The sequence below is a fragment of the Cibotium barometz genome, chromosome 47, assembly GCF_041138505.1.
Source record: "Cibotium barometz isolate CiBa-2024 chromosome 47, ASM4113850v1, whole genome shotgun sequence".
In the NCBI taxonomy this organism is placed as follows: domain Eukaryota; kingdom Viridiplantae; phylum Streptophyta; class Polypodiopsida; order Cyatheales; family Cibotiaceae; genus Cibotium; species Cibotium barometz.
Genome location: NC_141092.1, coordinates 41,281,355 through 41,302,613, shown reverse-complemented (window position 1 = coordinate 41,302,613; position 21,259 = coordinate 41,281,355). Strand labels below are relative to the sequence as shown.

Genomic DNA, 21,259 nt, shown 5'->3' with positions numbered 1-21,259 from the left:
ATTATATTAGATTTTTAGAGAAGACTAGTTGTCATGGTAGGATAGGCCCTAGGTTCAATATAAGTAGCATGGGGTGGTAGGGAAGGCCCTAGGTTGAATATAAGTAGAATGGGTAGGTTAAGGTTTTGTTGAGAGGTGGTAGGGGGTAGAGGATATGTTATTTCTTTTTGGGAAAAGAGAGTTCTTACTCAAAGATTAGGTTTATAGGGAAGGGAAACATGAAGAGTGGTAGCAATAAAAAGGGAAGTAATTATGTCAGACATTAATATTACATAAGAAGTAACATACACACACACACACACACACACACACACACACACATGCACGTACACGCGCATATGCATTTGTATGAAATGTTTATGTAGATTTAGGGCGATAACTCATATTAAACATTAATTATAACAATTATACACATATTGTAATAGGGTCTTAATTTTTGAATTGATTTAGTAACAAATATTGTTATACAACTACATTCTCCCTAATTTTTATGTTGTGCCATTGGCATGGGTGTACACAATCTCTAATAAGTATGTGTAGAGACTAACTAAAAAAAGGTTACATTACACATGTGTACACTATATACATACCCTAAAAGAAGAAACCCTTTCTAGTACTTGCAAGTAATATCATGCATTTTTGGATTGATATCAGCCTTTGGCAAACTTAGCATCATGTTTAACAATGAGAAAGTTTTGGGCCTTAGATTGGAGCTTGAGTGTGACAAGAACTTCAAGCCATTATGGAGTCAAGAGTGGTGGTGTGATTCTGCATTATGATGCCCTTGGCAAACTTAGGATCATGTTTAACAATGAGAAAGTTTTGGGCCTTACATTGGAGCTTGAGTGACAAGAACTTCAAGCCATTATGGAGTTAGCACTAGTGGTGTGATTCTGCATTATGATTGGCCCCTCTATTCTACTAATTACTTGGTTTCTGATGCCCAACTTAACTAATAAATATTTTTTTGGCTATGGTTTGCTTTAGAATATGGGGACAAAAGGGTTAAAAGCATCATCATTATAGTTTGTGTTGTGGTTATGAATGTGGATGTTTGTGATAGTATAGTGCCATTTCAAACCCCAATCACACGTGGGAAGCATCTCTCAAATCTTATGAAAGTCAAATAAGGTATTTTGCATGAAAATTGTACAATAATAAAGACCATTAAGAAATTGGTCTATTTGAAAAATAAGACAAGCAACCATCTTATGAAAAAGAATACATAAGGTTCCCTTATTTTAAAGAGATTCCATGACACAACTTGGAGACTATGCTTAGTGGTGGACCTTAAAATGGGAGGATAAGTTTTGAATAAAACAAATCAATGAATTACCATAGCCCTGCAAGAGGAGGAAGAGGAATTTTAACATCATAGCTGAGCCAAACGATCATATATGATCCATATGACTCACACACGTGTGCGTACACACACACACACATAGAGAGAGAGAGAGAGAGAGAGGTTTGTAGAGAACTTTTTTTTTCTACAAATCTTAGAACTTTTGACTTCACAATCACAAAATGTTTTTGAGGTAAATTATAACTCCAATGTATCAATCTTCGAAATACTTTTGAAATCGAGTTTTTGAAATGAGAAGATATATTTTGCTAGTAAAAATGAGATTCTTGCAAGTCCTTTGTACATAGTTTGCAAGTTTTCTATGAACAAGATTTTAATGTCACGGTTGTGGGGACTCGTGCAGTGACCGAGAAACTCCTCGTTTTCTGCTCTAGGTGCCTACGTGTCAACTTGAGGCAGTAGAAATGGATTAGGGGGGAGACAGGAGAGGCCATTTGTAAAGTAATTTTGGTAATATAACTTATATTACGAAATGGATTAGGGGGGAGACAAGAGAGGCCATTTGTAAAGTAATTTTGGTAATATAACTTATATTACGAAATGGATTAGGGGGGAGACAAGAGAGGCCATTTGTAAAGTAATTTTGGTAATATAACTTATATTACGAAAAAAAAGAGAGGCCAAATTATAAAAGAGAGAGATTTGCTGATTATTAGAGAGAGAGAGAGAGAGAGAGAGAGAGAGAGAGAGAGAGAGAGAGAGAGAGAGAGAGATTGGTAATATATCTTATATTACAAAAAAAAGAGAGATTTGGTGATTATTAGAGAGAGAGAGAGAGAGAGAGAGAGAGGCCAGATTGAGAGAGAGAGAGAGAGAGAGAGGGGCCATATTAAGAGAGAGAGTGAGGCCAGATTATAAAAGAGTGGTTAGATTGAGAGAGAGAGAGAGAGAGAGAGAGAGAGAGAGAGAGAGAGAGAGGCCAAATTATAGAAGAGAGAGATGTGCTGATTATGAGAGAGAGAGAGAGAGAGAGAGAGAGAGAGAGAGAGAGAGAGAGAGAGAGAGAGAGAGAGGCCAAATTATAAAAGAGAGAGATGTGCTGATTATGAGAGAGGGAGAGAGAGAGAGAGAGAGGTATTAACGTCGGTAGAATGCAACACGAGGGCATATACGACCAACGGTGGACTTGAACTCGGGTGGATCATGGCCTTTATAAGGGCCCTCACACTAGCCAACCTGCCTCACTTGTGGGTGGCAGAAAGGTAGTGCGAGGGTTCTCTTTTATTACACACACACACACACACTACGGGAAAGAGGTATTAACATTGGTAGAATGCAACACGAGGGCATATACGACCAACGGTGGGACTTGAACTCGGGTGGATCATGGCCTTAACGTCGGTAGAATGCAACACGAGGGCATATACGACCAACGGTGGGACTTGAACTCCGGTGGATCATGGCCTTTATAAGGGCCCTCACACTAGCCAATCTGCCCCACTTGTGGGTGGCAGAAAGGTAGTGCGAGGGTCCTCTTTTATTACACACACACACACACACACACACACACTACGGAGAGAGAGGTATTAACGTTGGTAGAATGCAACATGAGGGCATATGCGACCAACGGTGGGACTTGAACTCGGGTGGATTATGGCCTTTATAAGGGCCCTCGCACTAGCCAATCTGCCCCACTTGTGGGTGGCAGAAAGGTAGTGCGAGGGTCCTCTTTTATTACACACACACACACACACTACAGGAGAGAGAGGTATTAACGTCGGTAGAATGCAACACGAGGGCATATGCGACCAACAGTGGGACTTGAACTCGGGTGGATCATGGCCTTTATAAGGGCCCTCGCACTAGCCAATCTGCCCCACTTGTGGGTGGCAGAAAGGTAGTGCGAGGATCCTCTTTTATTACACACACACACACACACACACACACACACACACACACACACACACACTACGGGAGAGAGGTATTGACGTCGGCAGAATGCAACACGAGGGCATATACAACCAACGGTGGGACTTGAACTCTGGTGGATCATGGCCTTTATATAAGGGCCCTCGCACTAGCCAATCTGCCCCACTTGTGGGTGGCTGAAAGGTAGTGCGAGGGTCCTCTTTTATTACACACACACACACACACACATTACGGGAGAGAGAGGTATTAGCGTTAGTAAAATGCAACACAAGGGCATATACGACCAACGGTGGGACTTGAACTCGGGTGGATCATGGCCTTTATAAGGGCCCTCGCACTAGCCAATCTGCCCCACTTGTGGGTGGCAGAAAGGTAGTGCAAGGGTCCTCTTTTATTACACACACACACTATGGGAGAGAGAGGTATTAACACGTCAGTAGAATGCAACACGAGGGTGTATACGACCAACGGTGGGACTTGTTGAACTCGGGTGGATCATGGCCTTTATAATAAGGGCCCTCGCACTGCCAATCTGCCCCACTTGTGGGTGGCAAAAAGGTAGTGCGAGGGTCCTCTTTTATTACACACACACACACTACGGGAGAGAAAGGTATTAACGTCGATAGACTGCAACACGAGGGCATATACGACCAACGCGGTGGGACTTGAACTCGGGTAGATCATGGCCTTTACAAGGGCCCTCGCACTAGCCAATTTGCCCGAGAGAGAGAGAGAGAGAGAGAGAGAGAGAGAGAGAGAGGCCAAATTATAAAAGAGAGATGTGCTGATTATGAGAGAGAGAGAGAGAGAGAGAGAGGGGGGGGGGCATATTAAGAGAAAGAGAGAGAGAGGCCATATTATAAGAGAGAGGCTAGATTGAGAGAGAGAGAGAGAGGGGGGGGGCATATTAAGCGAAAGAGAGAGAGAGGCTAGATTGAGAGAGAGAGAGGCCAAATTATAAAAGAGAGAGGTGCTGATTATGTGTGTGTGTGTGTGTGAGAGAGAGAGAGAGAGAGAGAGAGAGAGAGGTGCTGATTATTTGTGTGTGTGTGTGTGTGAGAGAGAGAGAGAGGGGGGGGGGGGGGAGAGGATCATCCACGCCATTACGACCCTATATAATGATAGGTCGGTTGATGGTGGACCTATAAAACGAAGCGAAGTCACGCAGAAACAAATAAGTAACCGTCCTTCGCGACAGGACTCGGGAAAGCTACTCCTTGGCCGGCAGCGAACGGGCCCTCCTCACACAATCATCACGCAACTGGAGGTGCAAGCGACGATTCACGCGGCTGTACCACGCACACGCCACTGCATAACACAAGCAATAATGATCAGGTGTGTGCGCGCGCGTGCGTAGTGTGTGTGTGTGTGTGTGTGTGTGTGTGTGTGTGTGTGTTTGGGCTTCGTGTTGTGTTGTTGAATAAATAGACCCCAGTGACTGAAATCTAGACTTTGTCCAGGTCTTGGGGAAAAAATGGATGTTTCTGTTGAGGTAAAACATCTTTAGTAGGTCTGCACTTATTGTATATTGATTTGAGGGGAAAGGAGGTTGGCGACTGTGTTTAAATGAGGTCTCTGTCTGTCTCTCTCTGCTTCTCTCTCTTTCACACACACACACACATACAGGGTTAGGGTAAATAAGCTATGCTCATGACCTTGTGTTGCCTCATGAGCAGAGAGAGAACCATAGATTTGCACTATTGATTTGAAGAAAGGAGGTGGGCGATTGTGTGGAAATGAGGTTATAAACACACACACACACACACACACACACAGAGGGTTATGTAAGCTATGCCCATGACCATGTAATGGCCTCAAGTATAAAGACAGTAACAGAGGGCAAGCCCCCCAATCCATCAGCTCATACCTATATGCCTTTTGGCATCACACAGTTATTCAAAACTAGATACCTTGTGAGTTTATTGCTTACAACACCTCCCATCTCTGTTGGTCAAGTCATTGTGTTGAGTGTATGTGTGGCTAAATTGTGGTGTATTTTGAGTGTTAGAGGTTAAATTATTTGGTATTAGTGGCTAAATTATGATGGATTGAAAATGTTAAGTGGCTAGATTATGGACTAGGAATTTCACCACTAGCTAAGTCATGTCAGATTGTCAGGAACTAGAGCCTACATTGGATCTGCATAAAGCTAGTAGCATGTATGTTGGCTATTAATTCGGCCTTTGTATTATGGAAAAGACATGTTTGATTGGTCTTTTAACTTGTTGACACAGTTACTCGCAGGGACATTGATCACTTGAGGGTCTCCACAGTTATGGTTACAGATTGATTCTCTGTTATTTTGTAATTTGGTGAGCTTTGGTAATCCCACATGGCTATGGCAAGCATTGGTAGTGCATCTGTCGGTGAAGACGGCCATAGGATGAGCTCCAATGGGACAGCCATATCAGCGGCAGTGGTGGAGATGGCCTGTGCAACTACAGAGGTTTTTCAAGGATCCAATCAAGCAGCGGCAACAGCAATTGTAACAGAAGTAGAGCAAGTGCAGTGTGAGTGTTGTGGGATCGCAGAGGAGTGCACACCTGCCTATATTGTTCATGTGCGAGGATTGTATTATGGGAGATGGGTTTGCGGGCTTTGTGCAGAGGCAGTGAAGGAAGAGCATAGAAGAGCAGGGGGTGGGAGCAGTAAGGAGGGCTTGGGTGAAGGGTTGGAAGAGGCTTTAAGAGCTCACATGAGCGTTTGCATGCAGTTCAACAAGCCTGAGAGGATGGGGAGCCCTGTGGCTGACATTGCTGCTGCCGTGAGAAGATTGTTGAGACGAAGTACGGATTCGTCTCCTCGCTCTGCACCTACCAGCCCCAACCGACGCTATTCCATAAATCGGGCCAACAGCTGTGTGAGCTCTTTTCCTCGAGGTTTCGAAGCTCCTCTGTGAATATATTTTTTATCATTTTAACATGGTTCTATTTGTTCCTCTCCCGTGTCGTCGACCCCCCTTTCATCAAAGGTATTGATTACGAATCCTCATTTTCTGTCTATATTGTATGTGAAGACTCCTTAAGCAGCATTGTTTTTTATGCTCAGAGACAGCAGCACTGTAGAGAGACTTTTCCCCCCTGAGAGGGTTGCATCGTTGAAGCAGCTCAAATTTGGATTTTTGGTATGGTTGCATGTGCTGTGGTTATCTTTTCTGTGATGGAGTCTTTCAAGCAAGTCATAGACTCTCGGAATCCAGATCACTCGTTCTGCATTTAAGTAGGTTCTACTTAATGTGCTTTTATCATGCCTATTGAGTGCTGATCGTTACAATGAGGGCTTTTCTGAATGCATGATGTGGGTGGTTTTGTGTTTAGAAGTTGTGAGGATAAGTAGAATTTGCATTGCCTGTGGTTGATTCGACAGGAGAAAATTCTTGTGGAAGACAATGGGTGTTGATTTACTACAAGAATAGGTTGCCTTTCATGTGGTTGTTGAGGGTTGAATTTTTCTAACTTGTTTGCAAATCAGGTTGCTTTGTCTTTGTCTTAGATGATACGCAGAAGGGGCCTCACAGAGACGATGCCTGCACAGTAAGAGGGGAGATCCTATCTGCCCATCTGTAACATGTCTTTTGGGGTATAGCTTGGGTGCATTGTAATTAAAAAGGAGGAGTTGATTTCACCAACATGAAGAAATACTAGGACTTAAATAGAACATCACTAGCAAAAATCCTGAGATTGGGTGTATTATCATCTGAAAGGAGTTGGCCTTACCATGTGAATGGGTGCATTTGTACTAGAAAGGAGTAGTCGATGTTTCCATGAGAGAACATGTAGGACTGTATGTTACGTGGTTGATCTCTTGCCCTTTTGGACAAAAGTGAACTATTCGTGTTCCGATCAGGCGGACAGGTTGGAAGTTTGTTTGGGGTTGTCTTTGAGGCCCTTTCAAGGAATGGATTTGTTTGATGCCTCTTCCTTGCAAAGGCTGGATCTAGGCAAGTAATAAGAACTCAAGAACCCTACTTAAGAGTAGCCAAAGGTTACTTGCCTTTTAATGTTTTGGTGAGACCATGTAGTGTGATGCTTGAGCTCAAGTATGTCAAGGTCTTGGTTTGTAGAGCTTTGAAGGGATAGAACCTTCACCTACTTGCTTTATTCTTCCCGAACCCAGCCCTTGTCTTTTGAGTAAAAGCACTTGATTAACCATCTTAAAGTATCTAATGATCATTTAAACTTTAGAAAAACAATTTAATAGTGTCCACACAAAAACAGAACCATACTAATGCTCTTGATCTTGATTACTTTAAAGGGTACAAGATTGCTTCATTGAAGCACTAGTACTTACTATTGAAGATTGGCAACATCTTAAAAAGATAAATATATAAGAGCATATAGGCTTTGTCAAAATGTTGTAATGTTGCAGCTTTAATATTTTACCACGGGTGCCATATGCTTCCAATTTATCCTTATTATAGGTACAATAAATAGGGTGGTTTTTTATTAAGCACTAATATATAAGTGCAATAGATGTTTTTCAATAGAGTCTCTAGAGTACTCGACACAAAAGATGCTCAAAACATAGTCCAAATTTTCAGTCTTTTCTAAAAGATAATACATAAATATGAAAGAAAGTGAAGCAAATATAAAACATAGATGTAGGTCCAGGTACAAGATCTGTACATACTGGAAATTGATGTTTATTGCTGAAATCTAAGCACGAGGGAAGCTTCTTGTTGTACAATGATGAGTAGTAGCAGTTGCTAATGACCTCAATTGAATGTTGAAAAATGAGATGAACTGGGGGAAAGGTAGCCATCCCGTATATATCTCCTCGAGGATGCTAGTCGGCCAATTGTAGCAAGTCGACAGCATAGCAATACCAAAAAATTGGTACGAAAAATGCTTTAAAATATCAAAAAATGATAGAAAAATGTTGAATAATCTTTACTAAGATATGCCAATGCAGGGCCTCATAAATGGCCAATACAAGCATAAAAAAAGGTGATGTAGACCCTCTGGAGATGATATAATCCAACACTTTCTTTTCAGTGCGCCAGAGGGGCGGTCATACCAGCACGTTGAAGTAACACCTCCATAGTAGCTCTCGGAAGTGGTTTGGTGAAGAGATCAACCACATTGTCCTTGGTAGGACAGTAGGGCAGTTGAAGAAGGCCCAACTCGATCCAGTCACGTACAAAATGATAATGTGCTTCAATATGCTTGGATCGTCTCCGTATCACAGGATTTTGTGCTAGAGCAAGAGCCCTTTGAGAATCCAAGAAAATAGTAACGTGTGAAGTGACGGCACAACACAAATGCTCCAAAATCCGATGAATCCAAAGTGCCTCAGTAGAGGAGAGAAGGTATGATTTATACTCGGCCTCGATGGAAGAAGCAGAAACAATCCTTTGCTTTTGAGACTTCCAAGAAACCAATCCAGAACCAAGCATAAAGCAATATCCAGATGTAGATCTCTGAGTATCAATACAACTTGCCCAATTAGAATCTGTGAAGCCAGCCAAATCATCACCACAAGAGTAAGTGATGCCATAATCTGAAGTACCTTGAAGATAACGAAGAACTCTCAAAGCTACTTGCCAAATGAGACCTTCGAGCAGATGGGAACTGGCTAAGGACACTCATAGCATAGGAGATGTTTGGATGGGTGTGTTGGCAAGGTAAAGCAATGAGCCAACAATCTGTTGGTACTCTATGGAATCCACCAAGGGTGTATCATCCTCCTTGGATAACTTGGCATTGGGATCCATGGGACAAGAGGGGTACAATCTGACAACCCATAAAGTGTGAGCAGCTTCCTCACATACTTCTGCTGAGAAATGAAGATACATTCATCTTTCTAACAAACCTCCAGCCCAAGAAAATAATGTAAAAGGCCAAGATCAGTCATCTCAAATGTCTCTGAAAGCTTGGATTGAATCTATGTGACCAACCTAGCATCTAAGCCAGAAAGAATGAGGTCATCAACATACAAAACAATGATACAAATATCTCCATCAAAAAGCACATAGAGATTGTTGTCCAGCATATGTCCTCTCAAAGCCAAGAGATAACAAGAAGGCATCAATCTTTTGATACTAGGCACGGGGTGCCTGTTTGAGACCATAAAGAGCCTTCTGCAGAAGATAAACATGGGTGTCCTGTTGCTGAATCACAAAACCAGGAGGCTGCTCAACATAAACTTCCTCCTCTAAATCTCCATTCAGAAAAGCGGATTTGACATCCATCTGGAACATGGGCCATCTGAAGTGTGCAACCAGAGCCAAAACAATCCTGATGATGGTATACCTAGTTGTAGGAGCAAATGTCTTGTCAAAGTCTTCACCTGCCTTCTGAGCATATCCTCATGCAACAAGGCGAGCTTTGTACTTGTCCAAAGTACCATCTGCATGAAACTTGACTTTGAAAATCAATTTCATACCAATAACACGATGATGTAAAGGTCGTGGTACCAAAGACCAAGTGTTATTCCTCTCAATAGAGGCTACATCTGCTTCCATGATGAGGAGCTGATGCAATGGGAACGGGTGATTGTAAAGGAGCAGTTGGCACCGGGGTTGCAGCAGGGGGAGGAGGAGGAGATGGACGTGGAAGAGGTAAAAGATCACTAGCATCTGTCGGGAATGGGTCATCCAGAAAGTCGGAAGATGCAGCAAGTGGAGAGGAATCAATGCCAAACAAGCTATCATCAAATCGAGCATCACGAAAAATGATGATGTCATCAACCTTCGAATCCCAGAAGCGGTACCCTTTGGATCTCAGACTGTAGCCTATGAAGATCATCCTCTTTGACTTTGGGGCGAGTGTGGTTCTTTTCTTATTTGGGACATGCACATAAGCAACACAGTCGAAAACAAGAAGATGAGATATAAAAGGCTTGTGTCTTGTAGAGGCCTCCTTTGGAGTCATCCCCTCAACCGCTTTTGTGAGAGAGTGGTTAATGAGATAAACTGAGGTAGCCACAGCTTCACCCCACTGTGGTCTCCTCTGGAAATGCATCTCGATGATGTTTGCCCATCATGTAGGATGAGCAGATGTGTCAGAGAGACCTGAGCTGAGGTAGTCCCCTGACAACTTTCTTAGAATGGAACTTCTGTAAGGCAGCAATGGGTACATGACCGAAGTAAGAATGCCACAAAGAAGTATTTGCCTCAAAAACCAAAGCCAACACAGGTGAGAAAAGTTAATGAATGTGGGAATAAGTGTGAGCTATCTGGGAAGAAAAATTGGTGATCTTGTAGAGACCCTCATCAGGGACTCCATTGGCAACAACCGAGAGAGTCTTTCTTTCGATTACTTCGATGGCCTCATCATCAAAGTATACACCAAGTCCCTTCTGAGAAGCTTTGTATATTGAAAATAGATTTTTGGAAATTCGTGATACATGGAGAACATCATGTAAGGCAAAGAAACATTACCAACACCGGTGACAGGAAGCGAAGAGTTGTCGCCGATATGAACTAAAGAAGAGATAGTCTGGTAGTCCTCCAAGATATGGGCCTGATTGGTCATGTGGGCAGAAGCACCACTATCACCAACCCATTCCACCGCTTCAGGTGTGACACTAACCTCTTCAGGAGAAGTCATATCTGTGATCACGAGGAATGAATCCTTTGAAGAAGTGGATGAATCTGTGACTGCCATGTATGCAGGCCACTGCATGACCTTCCTGCATAAGAGCACCGCCTAAAGCAACCCCACTGGCATTAGTAACTACCTCAAAGGGTTTGGTAAAATCTGGTAACTTAAGGACAGGGTTGGTTACTAGGGCTGTCTTTAGTTTATCAAAGGCACTTTGACACATTACAGTCCATTGAAAAAGGGTATTCTTCTTGAGAAGGTTAGTTAAAGGGGATGATATCTGAGCATACCTAGGTATAAAGATAATATTGCTGCACGAGAATCATCACGACGAGCAAAGCAGCGAGCCTCAGTATGACATGTTCTGCCACAATAATCACATTCATTGCTTTTGTCCTTGGATTCCTTAGAATATTGTTTACCCTTGCCTTTGCCTTTGTTTTTGTTTTTGTTGTTGTTGTTGGAGTTTCCTTTTTCACCTTTGCCTTTGCCCTTGTCAGAGGAGGCAACAAAAGCAGACTCCGACTTGCCTTTTTACGAAGCATGCACTTGTCCTGGAGATAACTCACGACTTTCTCAAAAGGGGAGAGAGGATGATAGAAATAAATATTATCCCTACAAACTGTGCTTGTATGGATGGAGTCATGAAATGGATGATGATAAGACAAGCCCGAGCATCCAATATGCTTCTCAAAGTAGGGTCCACCAAGTGAGGTGTGGAGATAGCCATCCACACACCGGATCCTTCCAGCAACAACTGAGTGTAGAAAGACCACGTATGATAGTTGGTTGCGGTAAGCTTCATGGAGTCATTGACTTGGGGAGGATTGTAGGATGGTATGTGGGTAGGGGTGGGAGCAAGACCTGGATGAGAGAAACTCAGAGAGAAAAGATTGGGAATAGGAACCACCTATGGAGCGGCCGGAGCAGGGGATCTAGGCTGTAATGGTGCTGGAGAATCAACAGGAGGAGGAGGAGCAGTAGAGAAACCTCGTGAAGCCATATCCTCTGACAAGAAACCTTCTCTGAAGAAAGGGGTTGAAAAAAATTAGCAAGTCCTCCTCTTAGGCTGTGCACAGTAAGAAGAAAGGGAGGGAGGGTGGGAAATTGAAAGGAGAGGAAGAAGACCTCCCCAAGATGTAGTTCCTTGTCCTCAGCACCTAGAAGAGGGCTTCAGCAATCAGAAAATCAGCAATATTTGCAGAAAATTCAGAAATACAACAGTCCCAAGTGTCACATGAAGAAAACGTAGCACTCTTGAGGAAGCCTCTTCTCTCGGAAGAAAACGCAGCACCTTCTACCCTAAAATCTGCAGAAAACACAGAAAATTGTCGAAGCCTCTGCTCCAAAACAGAAAATGCAACGTTCTTTTGCTCACATGTAAGCACTTTTCTCTGATACCATGAAAGAAAGTGAAGCAAATATAAAACACAGATGTAGGTCCAAGTATAAGACCTATAAATGCTGGAAACTGATGTTTATTGTTGCTGAAATCTGAGCACGAGGGAAGCCCGTAGGTACTATACAATGATGAGAAGCAGTAGCAGCTGCTAATGACCTCAACTGAATGCTGAAAAATGAGATGAACTGGGGGAAAGGGAGCCAGCCCTTATATATTCCCCTGGATGCTAGTCGGCGTGCTAGATATGCCAATGCAGGGCCTCATAAATGGCCAATACAAGCATGAAAAAAGGTGATGTAGACCCTCTGGAGATAATATAACCCAACAAAATATTCAACTTAGTAGATCATATGAATTCAAATAGAGAAAAGATGAGTTAAACTTAGTAGATCATATGATCATTAGTAGATCATATGAATTCAAATAGAGAAAAGATGAGTTAAACAACAAGATCATATAGTTCTTGTTATTTTTTTGAAATATTTGGTATTGGTAGGTTGTGCACCTTCTTAATGCATTGTAAGGGGGAGCTACATACATGTTGGAATGGGGGAGCTACAAGCAAAGATGAACATGAACAGATTACAGAGTCCCATGACATCATGGTTCTTGGTGTGTTTGTGTATAGATTGGAAGGAAATCAAGCTCGAGGCACATAAATATCAAGCTATAAGGTTGATTTAGAATGAGAGGGATGAGGACCTTAGTGATGATGATAAGTCATGTGAAGATGTTTCAATAAGACCAAAAGGAAAATGGGATCATTGATTCAAGAAACTGATTATTTTTGGATTTATAGGTGAACCTTTGTATACATTGGATGTTTTTGTGGTGGGGATATTTTGAGATGGAGCTTAAAAATGTGATTTTGTGCACTTTTTACACTTAGTATATATCAAATAAAATTGATATGCTACAATAGTGGACAAGGTTGCAAATTAAGGAGAAAGAAGAGTTGACCATATAACACTATCCAATAGAAGAGGCAATAAATGACTAATGGACATTGAAAATAAGGCCATACAGAATGTGGCCTTGTAGAGCAAGAGATCTTTCAACAACATGAAGCCCAATAGTAAGAGAACTCTTAACACTACAACAAGAGAAATCTCAATAAAGAATCATCGCTCTTGTGTTCCCTCATAGTGGAATGTCAGCAGTTTGAAGAGCAAGGAATGACATTAATAATGAATTCCAAGGGGAAAGGACCTCTGCAAGAAACATCAACCGCTTCCATCATTGATGATTGTTAAGCTGCTTTTTGAGTGTCCAAAATATTGTAGGTCCATAACTTATAACTGTATTTCATAGGTTACTGATTTTTTTTTTTATAAATACAATTAGAGTCAACTGTGTGATTTTTTTTTAACCAAGTGTTGTTCAGAAATGAAACATTGTTTGATTTGGATACTCAATTCCTTGGGATTAAATCAATTTCAATCAATTTGAGGGTGTAATATCAGTTCAAAAAATGAGTGATATTATTCTTACTTATACTAGATTTTAAAAAAAAAGATACACACATATATATATTATTAATTATCTTAAAATTTTCCTTGAGTTGAAGTAACTCTAGCTTTAGACATACTTAACTCTAGCTTTAGATATACTTAAGTATTGAATAAATTCTATTAAAATTATGACCTAGATTTTAGTTGGATTGAGTTTCAAAGATTTTTACATTTTTTTTCATGAGTCAAACATTGTCTTTAAATACTCAAGGATAATGTTCAAGTCAAGAGTTTACCTCAACCTTGAAAAGAAGTATTGATAGAAAATGCGAGTTTCCATGTGGGTGGGGTGGGGTAGCTCATCCACCACATCGTCATTCCATTATCACACTGTAGCTTCCTTTGCTAGGGGGGTGAATGTAGAGCTTCAATCACCTTGATGGAGGTGAGGAGACATTTTCCTACACTATGGATCAATCACACAAGAGTTGGATAGAGAGGAGAAGCTCGTACAAGAGAGATTATACAATCACACAAGAGGTGTAGAGCTTCCATTGTCACATTGTAGCTTCCTTTGCTAAGGGGGTGAAGGTAGAGCTTCAATCACCTTGATGGAGGTGAGGAGACATTTTCCTACACTATGGATCAATCACACGAGGTGGATAGAGAGGAGAAGCTCATACAAGAGAGATTCTACTATCAAAATCTAACCAAGCATCCATCAAGCAAGCAAGATTCAATAGAATACAAGCAAGAGGTTAGGGAGAAGAGGGAGAGCTTACAAGTATTATATTGTAAGAGAATGAATGTGTATTGGTCAATGTGAAAATAGGCTTATATACAAATGACTAGATTTCACACTAGGGTGGACCAAACTTAAAATAGTCCCAGGCCACTAGTTCTAGTCTACCCAAAGTTGGTAACTTTCATATTCGGCATTAAGTGTAGGGTAAAGCCACTTTATAAAGTCCAGCACTATCTTTAGAAAAGATGGGCTTCCATTGCAAGGTGGCAAAGCGCCTTTACGGGAGGTCGGGCAGGTGAAACCATGTTAACTTGTGTGGTGTGGCTAACATAACGTCCTTCCTAATTGTGATTGCATCCTTGTGTCACCAAGTTTGGGTGGTGAAGATGCTACTAGTTCTATAGAGATATGTGTGGTGTGGCTAACATAACGTCCTTCCTAATTGTGATTGCATCCTTGTGTCACCAAGTTTGGGTGGTGAAGATGCTACTAGTTCTAGAGAGATATGGATGGTTAAAGAGACCAATCCATGTGCAAAGAGGTGTGGATGGTCAAACTAGGGGCATGTTGAAGATGGGGTTTCATTGAGTTGGAAAGCATGGCAAGGCTGCATGTTGTGTAATATGGGAAAAAATTTGCTTGATTTGAGGCTTGACCTCTGAGGTTGTGAATTGTTTGGGCTCGTTCAAGGAAAGAGATCCCATAGCTTTGCATTATAAAATCATGCGCACCAACACTATGCTAAGACTACCTTTATTGGATCGGCAATGACCGATGGTGGTCCTAAATTGGTACCTAGATTTTTTGGTGAAACTAGAGAATAGACTGCCTCATTATTGTTTATTGTTGAGGTTTTTGTTGTGATTAGTGAAGGTACTTGAAGAAGAGGAAAATGGTCCAATGGAGGTTGCAAAGGAGTTTTCTTCTTTGAAGATCTTTGGAGGTTCTTGCACATGCATAGAGGATCGAATCATGGACCAAGCTTTTTCCCACCATGATAACCCCAACTAGTCATGGGACTAGTAGGATTTTTCCAACCATGACCCCCCTATCTAGAGATATACTTGGATGGCTATCGGATGATGAGGCTTGGTGCATGTGCAGCTAGTGTGAGTGCCTATGTATGCAAGATGTGCTTGTGAAGTGTAAAGCCCATGTGTGTTCTCCTCCATGTGAACACTGCCAACTCTTTGCTTTCTTTGACTGTTTTTCTCCATGTGTTCTCTTCCACGTGAACACTCCAACTCTCTGATTTATTTTACTCTTTTGCTATTTTCCTTGATATTTTTGTACTTAGTTGAGAAAACAATCAGGGGTATGTATGTGAAGAGGTTATCGTTGAAGGGGTTGGTTGCCGAATAAGGTTTAATTTTAGGAAAGTAATCATCACAACCGCTTGTAGATGTTGTCATTGAAGGGGCTGGATGTTGTCGACGAGGTTTGGTGAGGAATGTAATCATTACAACCGCTTGTGCATGCACCTTCCAAGGGAATCTTGGTGATGGTTTATACCAAGGATTAGGCTTGTGACACCATGGTCCTCCCATTCAGATATGTACATGAAAGGATGTCGATGATGAGGCTACCGACATTTGTGGTGTATTTGAGTTTGGCGATGGGTGTGGTAAGGTCCAACATATCTCTTATAAATTATTACATGCTTTTATGTCAAGTGTTGAATTACATGATAGAGGAAATGTCCTCCTTGATACAATGAGATACCAAACTGAGACATGATTGACTTGTGTAAGAACTTAGCAATAGAATTTTCTTTTGTGTGTTAAATTACATCATTGAGGAAATGCCCTCCTTGATAACAATAAGATGCCAAATCAAGGCATGATTGACTTTGGGACCATAAATTCATGCAAGAAACAATATAACAACAGTAATTATTGAATTTTATAAGAGCTTCTAAAGAACCATTTTGAGATCAAGGAGCATATATTCACCTACAAACCTATGGGAAGCAAGAGAGCAAAAAACAACCCCAACCATCCATTCAAAAAATGAGTTCCTAGCCTACTTACATTTTATAGAAGATCTAGGTGATAGGCCGTACCATGGGCCAAGTTTTCACTTGCCATGGCCCCCCCATCCTAAGAGGTACCTAGATGGTCAATGATTAGAGAACCATTTTACACTAATGGTGGTGGCATCCTTGCAAAGTCTCCTTCACAATTCTCCTTCTTGCTATTCTCTTTGTTTTTTTCTTTCTTCTTTGCCCAACACAATTGCCTTCCTTAACTCTTTTTCTGCTTTCTTTGGTATTTTTTATGAGTTTTTCTAATGGTTACCCTTCTTCATTTGGCAGTGGTGAGGTACTTTTTTTTGGCCCACGTATAGTGGAGGGAGTCCATGGTGATAGGGAAGTGGCTAGTGTAAGGCCCTCCGCTACATTACATGCAGTTGAGATTATCATGTCCCATAAATGTTAGGAACCTTGGGTTTCCATTGCCATTGCTTTCTGATGCTTTTGTTGTGAAGAGGTTGGGGGATACAATGGTGTGACCCAAATGCTTATGTTCCCTTCATAAGACCACTAGAAGCATGTCATGCACCCACCATATTTGGGTAACACATTTTATGGAGGTCATCTTGTTTGGGCATTGTGGTTTGTGTTGCTTTAGGTAGCTAGAGTTGTTCCTGCCCGGCTTATTAGTCATGGCCCCCTCCAATAACTTTCTTTTAACAAACCATGTTTTTGGTTTGGAGTTGAGGTTTGGTGATCGGTACTTGGTACAATCGGTGCCATGGAAGGTCTAGCGCATGCTAGACCTTCCGCTTGGGTACCCAGATTTTCCTCTGCCCTTCATAGTAACCTTGTGCTTGGAGCATTGCCTTTTGTAGCACCCTTGTCGTGGAAACATTGGGGTCACTGGGGACCTATGGGTGGTCCAAATCCTGCAAGGTTAGATTTGTTAGCAATAGTGATGTTAGTAGGACTAGTTTGTGAGGCTACTTGTGTACTGTCAAAAATGACGAAGGTTAATCATGATTGTGTGGCTACTTGTGTACTTGACGACGAAGGTTAATCATGCTTAAGTGAGGATTTTAATGGAGCTTGGCTACTTATACCTGTGGTTAAGTATAGGATAGGCCTCTTTTTAGGTGGCATGGTGGGATTGCGAGGTGTTGTTGGATGTGCAATGGGCTGGAGAACTTCTTTGATAGGGGAGATGGGTTGGAGCACTTCTGTGAGATAGGATTAGTGATGTTAGTAGGTTTAGTTTATGGTGAGGCTACTTGTGTACTCCACAAACAAAGGTTAATGATGCCTAAACGAGGCTTTTAATGGAGCTTGGTTACTTATACATGTGGTTAAGTATAGGATATGCCTCTTTTAAGGTGGCAATGGCTTGGAGCACTTCTTTGATAGGAAGATGGGTTGAAGCACTTCTTTGATAGGGGAGATGGGTTGAAGCACTCCTTTGATATGGGAGATGGGTTTTAGTGTTGAAATTTGACAAGGACTAAGCTCCCCATCCGCCGTCAGGACATTTACCTGCCTAGTAGTTAGTTGTAAGTTTGGGAGTCCCAATCTTTTTGGCACCGATTGTCCCATCCATCATCGTTTGAGGAGCACTTCTTCACGCGTACCTATAGGCATAGCATAGAAGTTCCCTTCCAAGGGGTTGTTCCCAATGTAAGACGACATAGCTCAATAATGAACAATCCTATACATTGCATTGTGAATGTTTCTTCTCGTTCAACTCATGCATTTGTGGGTGTTAAGAATGGTTTTTGCAGTACACACCATGTTGCATGGGACATTAGGTTCTGGCTTGCATCCATGTCATTAACAAGGGAAAGCTTGTGTTCTAGGCCAGTCTTTGTGGTGCCCAGCCAGAGTTTTGTGAGCTTCACCTCCCAATCCTCTTCTTCTAGGTCACAACGTGGGGCATGTTAATAACCAAAATCTGGCTATTGTATAACTTTTCTTGTCTAGCCTTAGCTTCTCACACTGGGTCTCTTGTTTTAGTGTAGATTTTTTTTTAATGAATGGCCTTCAAGGCATTAGTGGTGGTTAAGGGGCCATAGTAGCATCTAAGTTTGCTCTACCATTGAAGAATGCTTGCATTTTGACACTACTAAGTGTTTCAATGTATGTTGATCCTTGCAGGGTGCGTTCGTAGATAAGGAACAATCGTAGCCCTTAATACTTGAGCTTGCACTTTTGATTTTTTATGTCGTATAGGAGAACCATGTCCCCCACTTTGATATCTTTGTCCTTTTGCTTTTCATCAAACCATTCCTTGCACCCAGCTTTTCGACTATCATTCTGTATGGTGTGTGTTGTTGGCTTCATCCTAGCATTCAAGTTTAAATAATTGGTCGATTAGTACATTCGTTTTGTGAACCTCTCCTTGGACGCCAATTCTTAAGCTCGGTAGTACTAAGAATTCCATGGTCATGACAGTATGTGTTTTCATATGTCAAGTTAAAATGTGTCGTGTGGATGGCTACTTTGTGGGCCATTCTGTAAGCCCAAAGAGAACTTGGTAACTTCCAATCTCAATCATTATGTGAGGCTTCCACAATCTTGGTCAAGATAGCACATATAATATTATTGGGGTTTCTACCTGACCATTTTCTTGGGGATAGTACGGTGAGGTTTTGTGATACACGACCATGAATTCACTCAACAAGAACTTGATAACATCATTGATGAAGTGGGTTTCCTTGTCCCTTATTATTACTAGTTCAAGCAGATACCCAAATCTAGTGATTATATTTTTGTAAAGGAATTTTGTTGTTGCCCTTGCATTAGCCTTTCTAGTCGCATGGGCCTCAACCCATTTGCTACAATAGTCTGTGGTGGTGGTGGGTAGCAACGATGATAAATCACGCTTGATTTCCTTGACCCGTTGGACTAATCGGTCGTCCAACAAAGTCAATGCACCACTTCTTGAATGGTTGAAGAGAGACTACAAGGTGCAGGGGAATTTTATCACAGGTTGTGATACTAGCAAATCCCTGACATTCATTTTGCAACCTTTCACAAATTCAGCTGCATCTCCAAACAAAGTGGGGCCATCACAAGCTTGCAAAGTAGAACTTTTTTGGCGATGGTGTTTCTACTTAGAAATGTCCTATAGCTATGCTAGAGTGGGCCTGCTCAAGGATATCGACGTATTCGAATTCATGAGGACGTCTCATGATCCTATCTTAGCCTAGCTTGTGCAATTTCCCTATAATTAGTTGGTAAGAGGCTTTGTTTTTTATAAGCCGGCGTGCTCTATCTCTATTGAGGAGTCTCTCTTGTGGGGGGGAAAGCCATTAGGCAAAAAATGGGCTGTCTCTTTTCAGCCCACTCTAGAACAACGTAGAGTTTGAAGAGCCAGGTAACAAGTAGTTCATCTTTGGTTGGTAGTTCTTCATTGGGGATGCATGACAAGTGACTGCATACACATGCTATGAGCATGTGTATGACAAGTGACCGCATACACATGCTATGAGCATTTCTACACAATCACACTGTGAAATGAAACTCTAGAAGGATAAGGAGCCATCAGGTTATCCTTTCAGTAGCATAAGGCTTATTGACCAAGTAGAGAAGTGCCTAATGGTCTACAAAGAATACAAATTTGCTCACCAACAGATAATGGTAGTAACTCTTTATAGCATAGACCATTGAGAGTCCTTCTCTTTCTGTGGTGATGTAGTTTTGTTTAGCATCATTCAATTGGCAGGTAAAGCTAGTAGGGAAATCCATGTTATGATCTCTTGGTTGTGCCAAAATGTAGCCAATTACGAAAGCCAATACATCTATGTACACAAGGAAAATAATATTCTAATTGGGATACCTAAGAATTGGTACACTTGCTAGGGATTTCTTGAGAGTATCATAGGACTTTTTACACTCATCCATCCATTGAAGATGACAAGAAGCCTATACAAGAGTCTTGCTATGTTAGCGTATAGGATTATAAATCTTCTATAGTATTCGATGCATCCCATGAAACGTCGGGACACCCTTGAAGTTAGTGATGGGTGGTAGAAGCTCAAGAATCAGCTTCATCTTACTGTTAATGGAGATGCCAAGTTCAAAAATAATAAGGCCTAGTATTACTCTATGCTTTGCCCAAAATTAGCCTTTGAGTGAATTAAGGTATATTCTATAAAATTTGTATCTTTATAATACCTTCCTCGGGAAACCAAAGATGTGCTTTCCATTTAGAATTGACACAAAGGTCATCCATGAAAATCTCAAGGCATTCCCTAAGGTATTTCTTATACGTTGTGCACATAAGCCTTTGGAAAGTGCTTGGGGGCATTGGATAGACCAAATGGCATAACTCCATATGTATAAGTACCCCACTCTATGGAAAATGTAGTCTTATATTGATCATTCAGGTCTATTTCCACTTGGTTATAACTCGAGAACCCATCAAGGAAGCTATAGGCCTCACTTACTACTAGTTCCAACACAGTGCTCGGTGAATGTTAATGGATAATGGTCCTTGACTAGCTACATTAACCTTTTTGAGGTTAATGCAAACCCATATCTTCTTGTTTTTATTAGGCACTATGACTATTGAGGATAACCATTTTGTATGCTCTATCTCATAAATGAATCTAGTTTCGATGAGTTTGTCAATCTTGTCCTTGACCATTCTAGAATACTTGGGATTGATTTGTAGGCCCTATGCCTTGATGACCATGCTTCTTTCACAATGGGAATCATGTTCTTGACCACCTCTAGGGATATGCACTTTAGGTCCATATATTTCCAAGCAAAGCAAACTTGGAATTATGTGCTTGACCACCTTAGGGGATATGCACTTTAGGTCCATATATTTCCAAGCAAAGAAAACTTGGAATTACATGAGCAGATTAATGAGATCTTTTTCTTCTTCTGGAGATAGGTCCTTCCCCAATGTA

At 41.4% G+C, this 21,259-nt stretch overlaps 1 protein-coding gene across 4 annotated transcripts; it reads left to right on the top strand.

The window, feature by feature from the left end:
- Nucleotides 1-4,654: 4,654 nt before the first annotated feature.
- LOC147611691 (uncharacterized) lies at nt 4,655-6,169 on the top strand. Of its 4 annotated transcripts, none has more exons than XM_086784745.1 (2): nt 4,655-5,145; nt 5,477-6,169. In XM_086784745.1, exon 2 carries the CDS (start codon nt 5,565-5,567, stop codon nt 6,129-6,131), a length of 567 nt encoding a protein of 188 aa, XP_086640871.1. In that variant the 5' UTR covers nt 4,655-5,145; nt 5,477-5,564; the 3' UTR covers nt 6,132-6,169. The 4 variants fall into 4 exon arrangements, with proteins under 4 accessions (XP_086640871.1, XP_086640870.1, XP_086640872.1 ...); XM_086784744.1 differs by having other exon boundaries at nt 4,656-5,145; nt 5,467-6,169; XM_086784746.1 differs by having other exon boundaries at nt 4,693-4,724; nt 5,467-6,169.
- The last annotated feature ends 15,090 nt before the right edge of the window (nt 6,170-21,259 follow it).

Bases quoted from the DNA above. Each gene is read 5' to 3' on its own strand.
- LOC147611691 (XM_086784745.1), top strand. From the start codon at position 5,565: ATGGCTATGGCAAGCATTGGTAGTGCATCTGTCGGTGAAGACGGCCAT.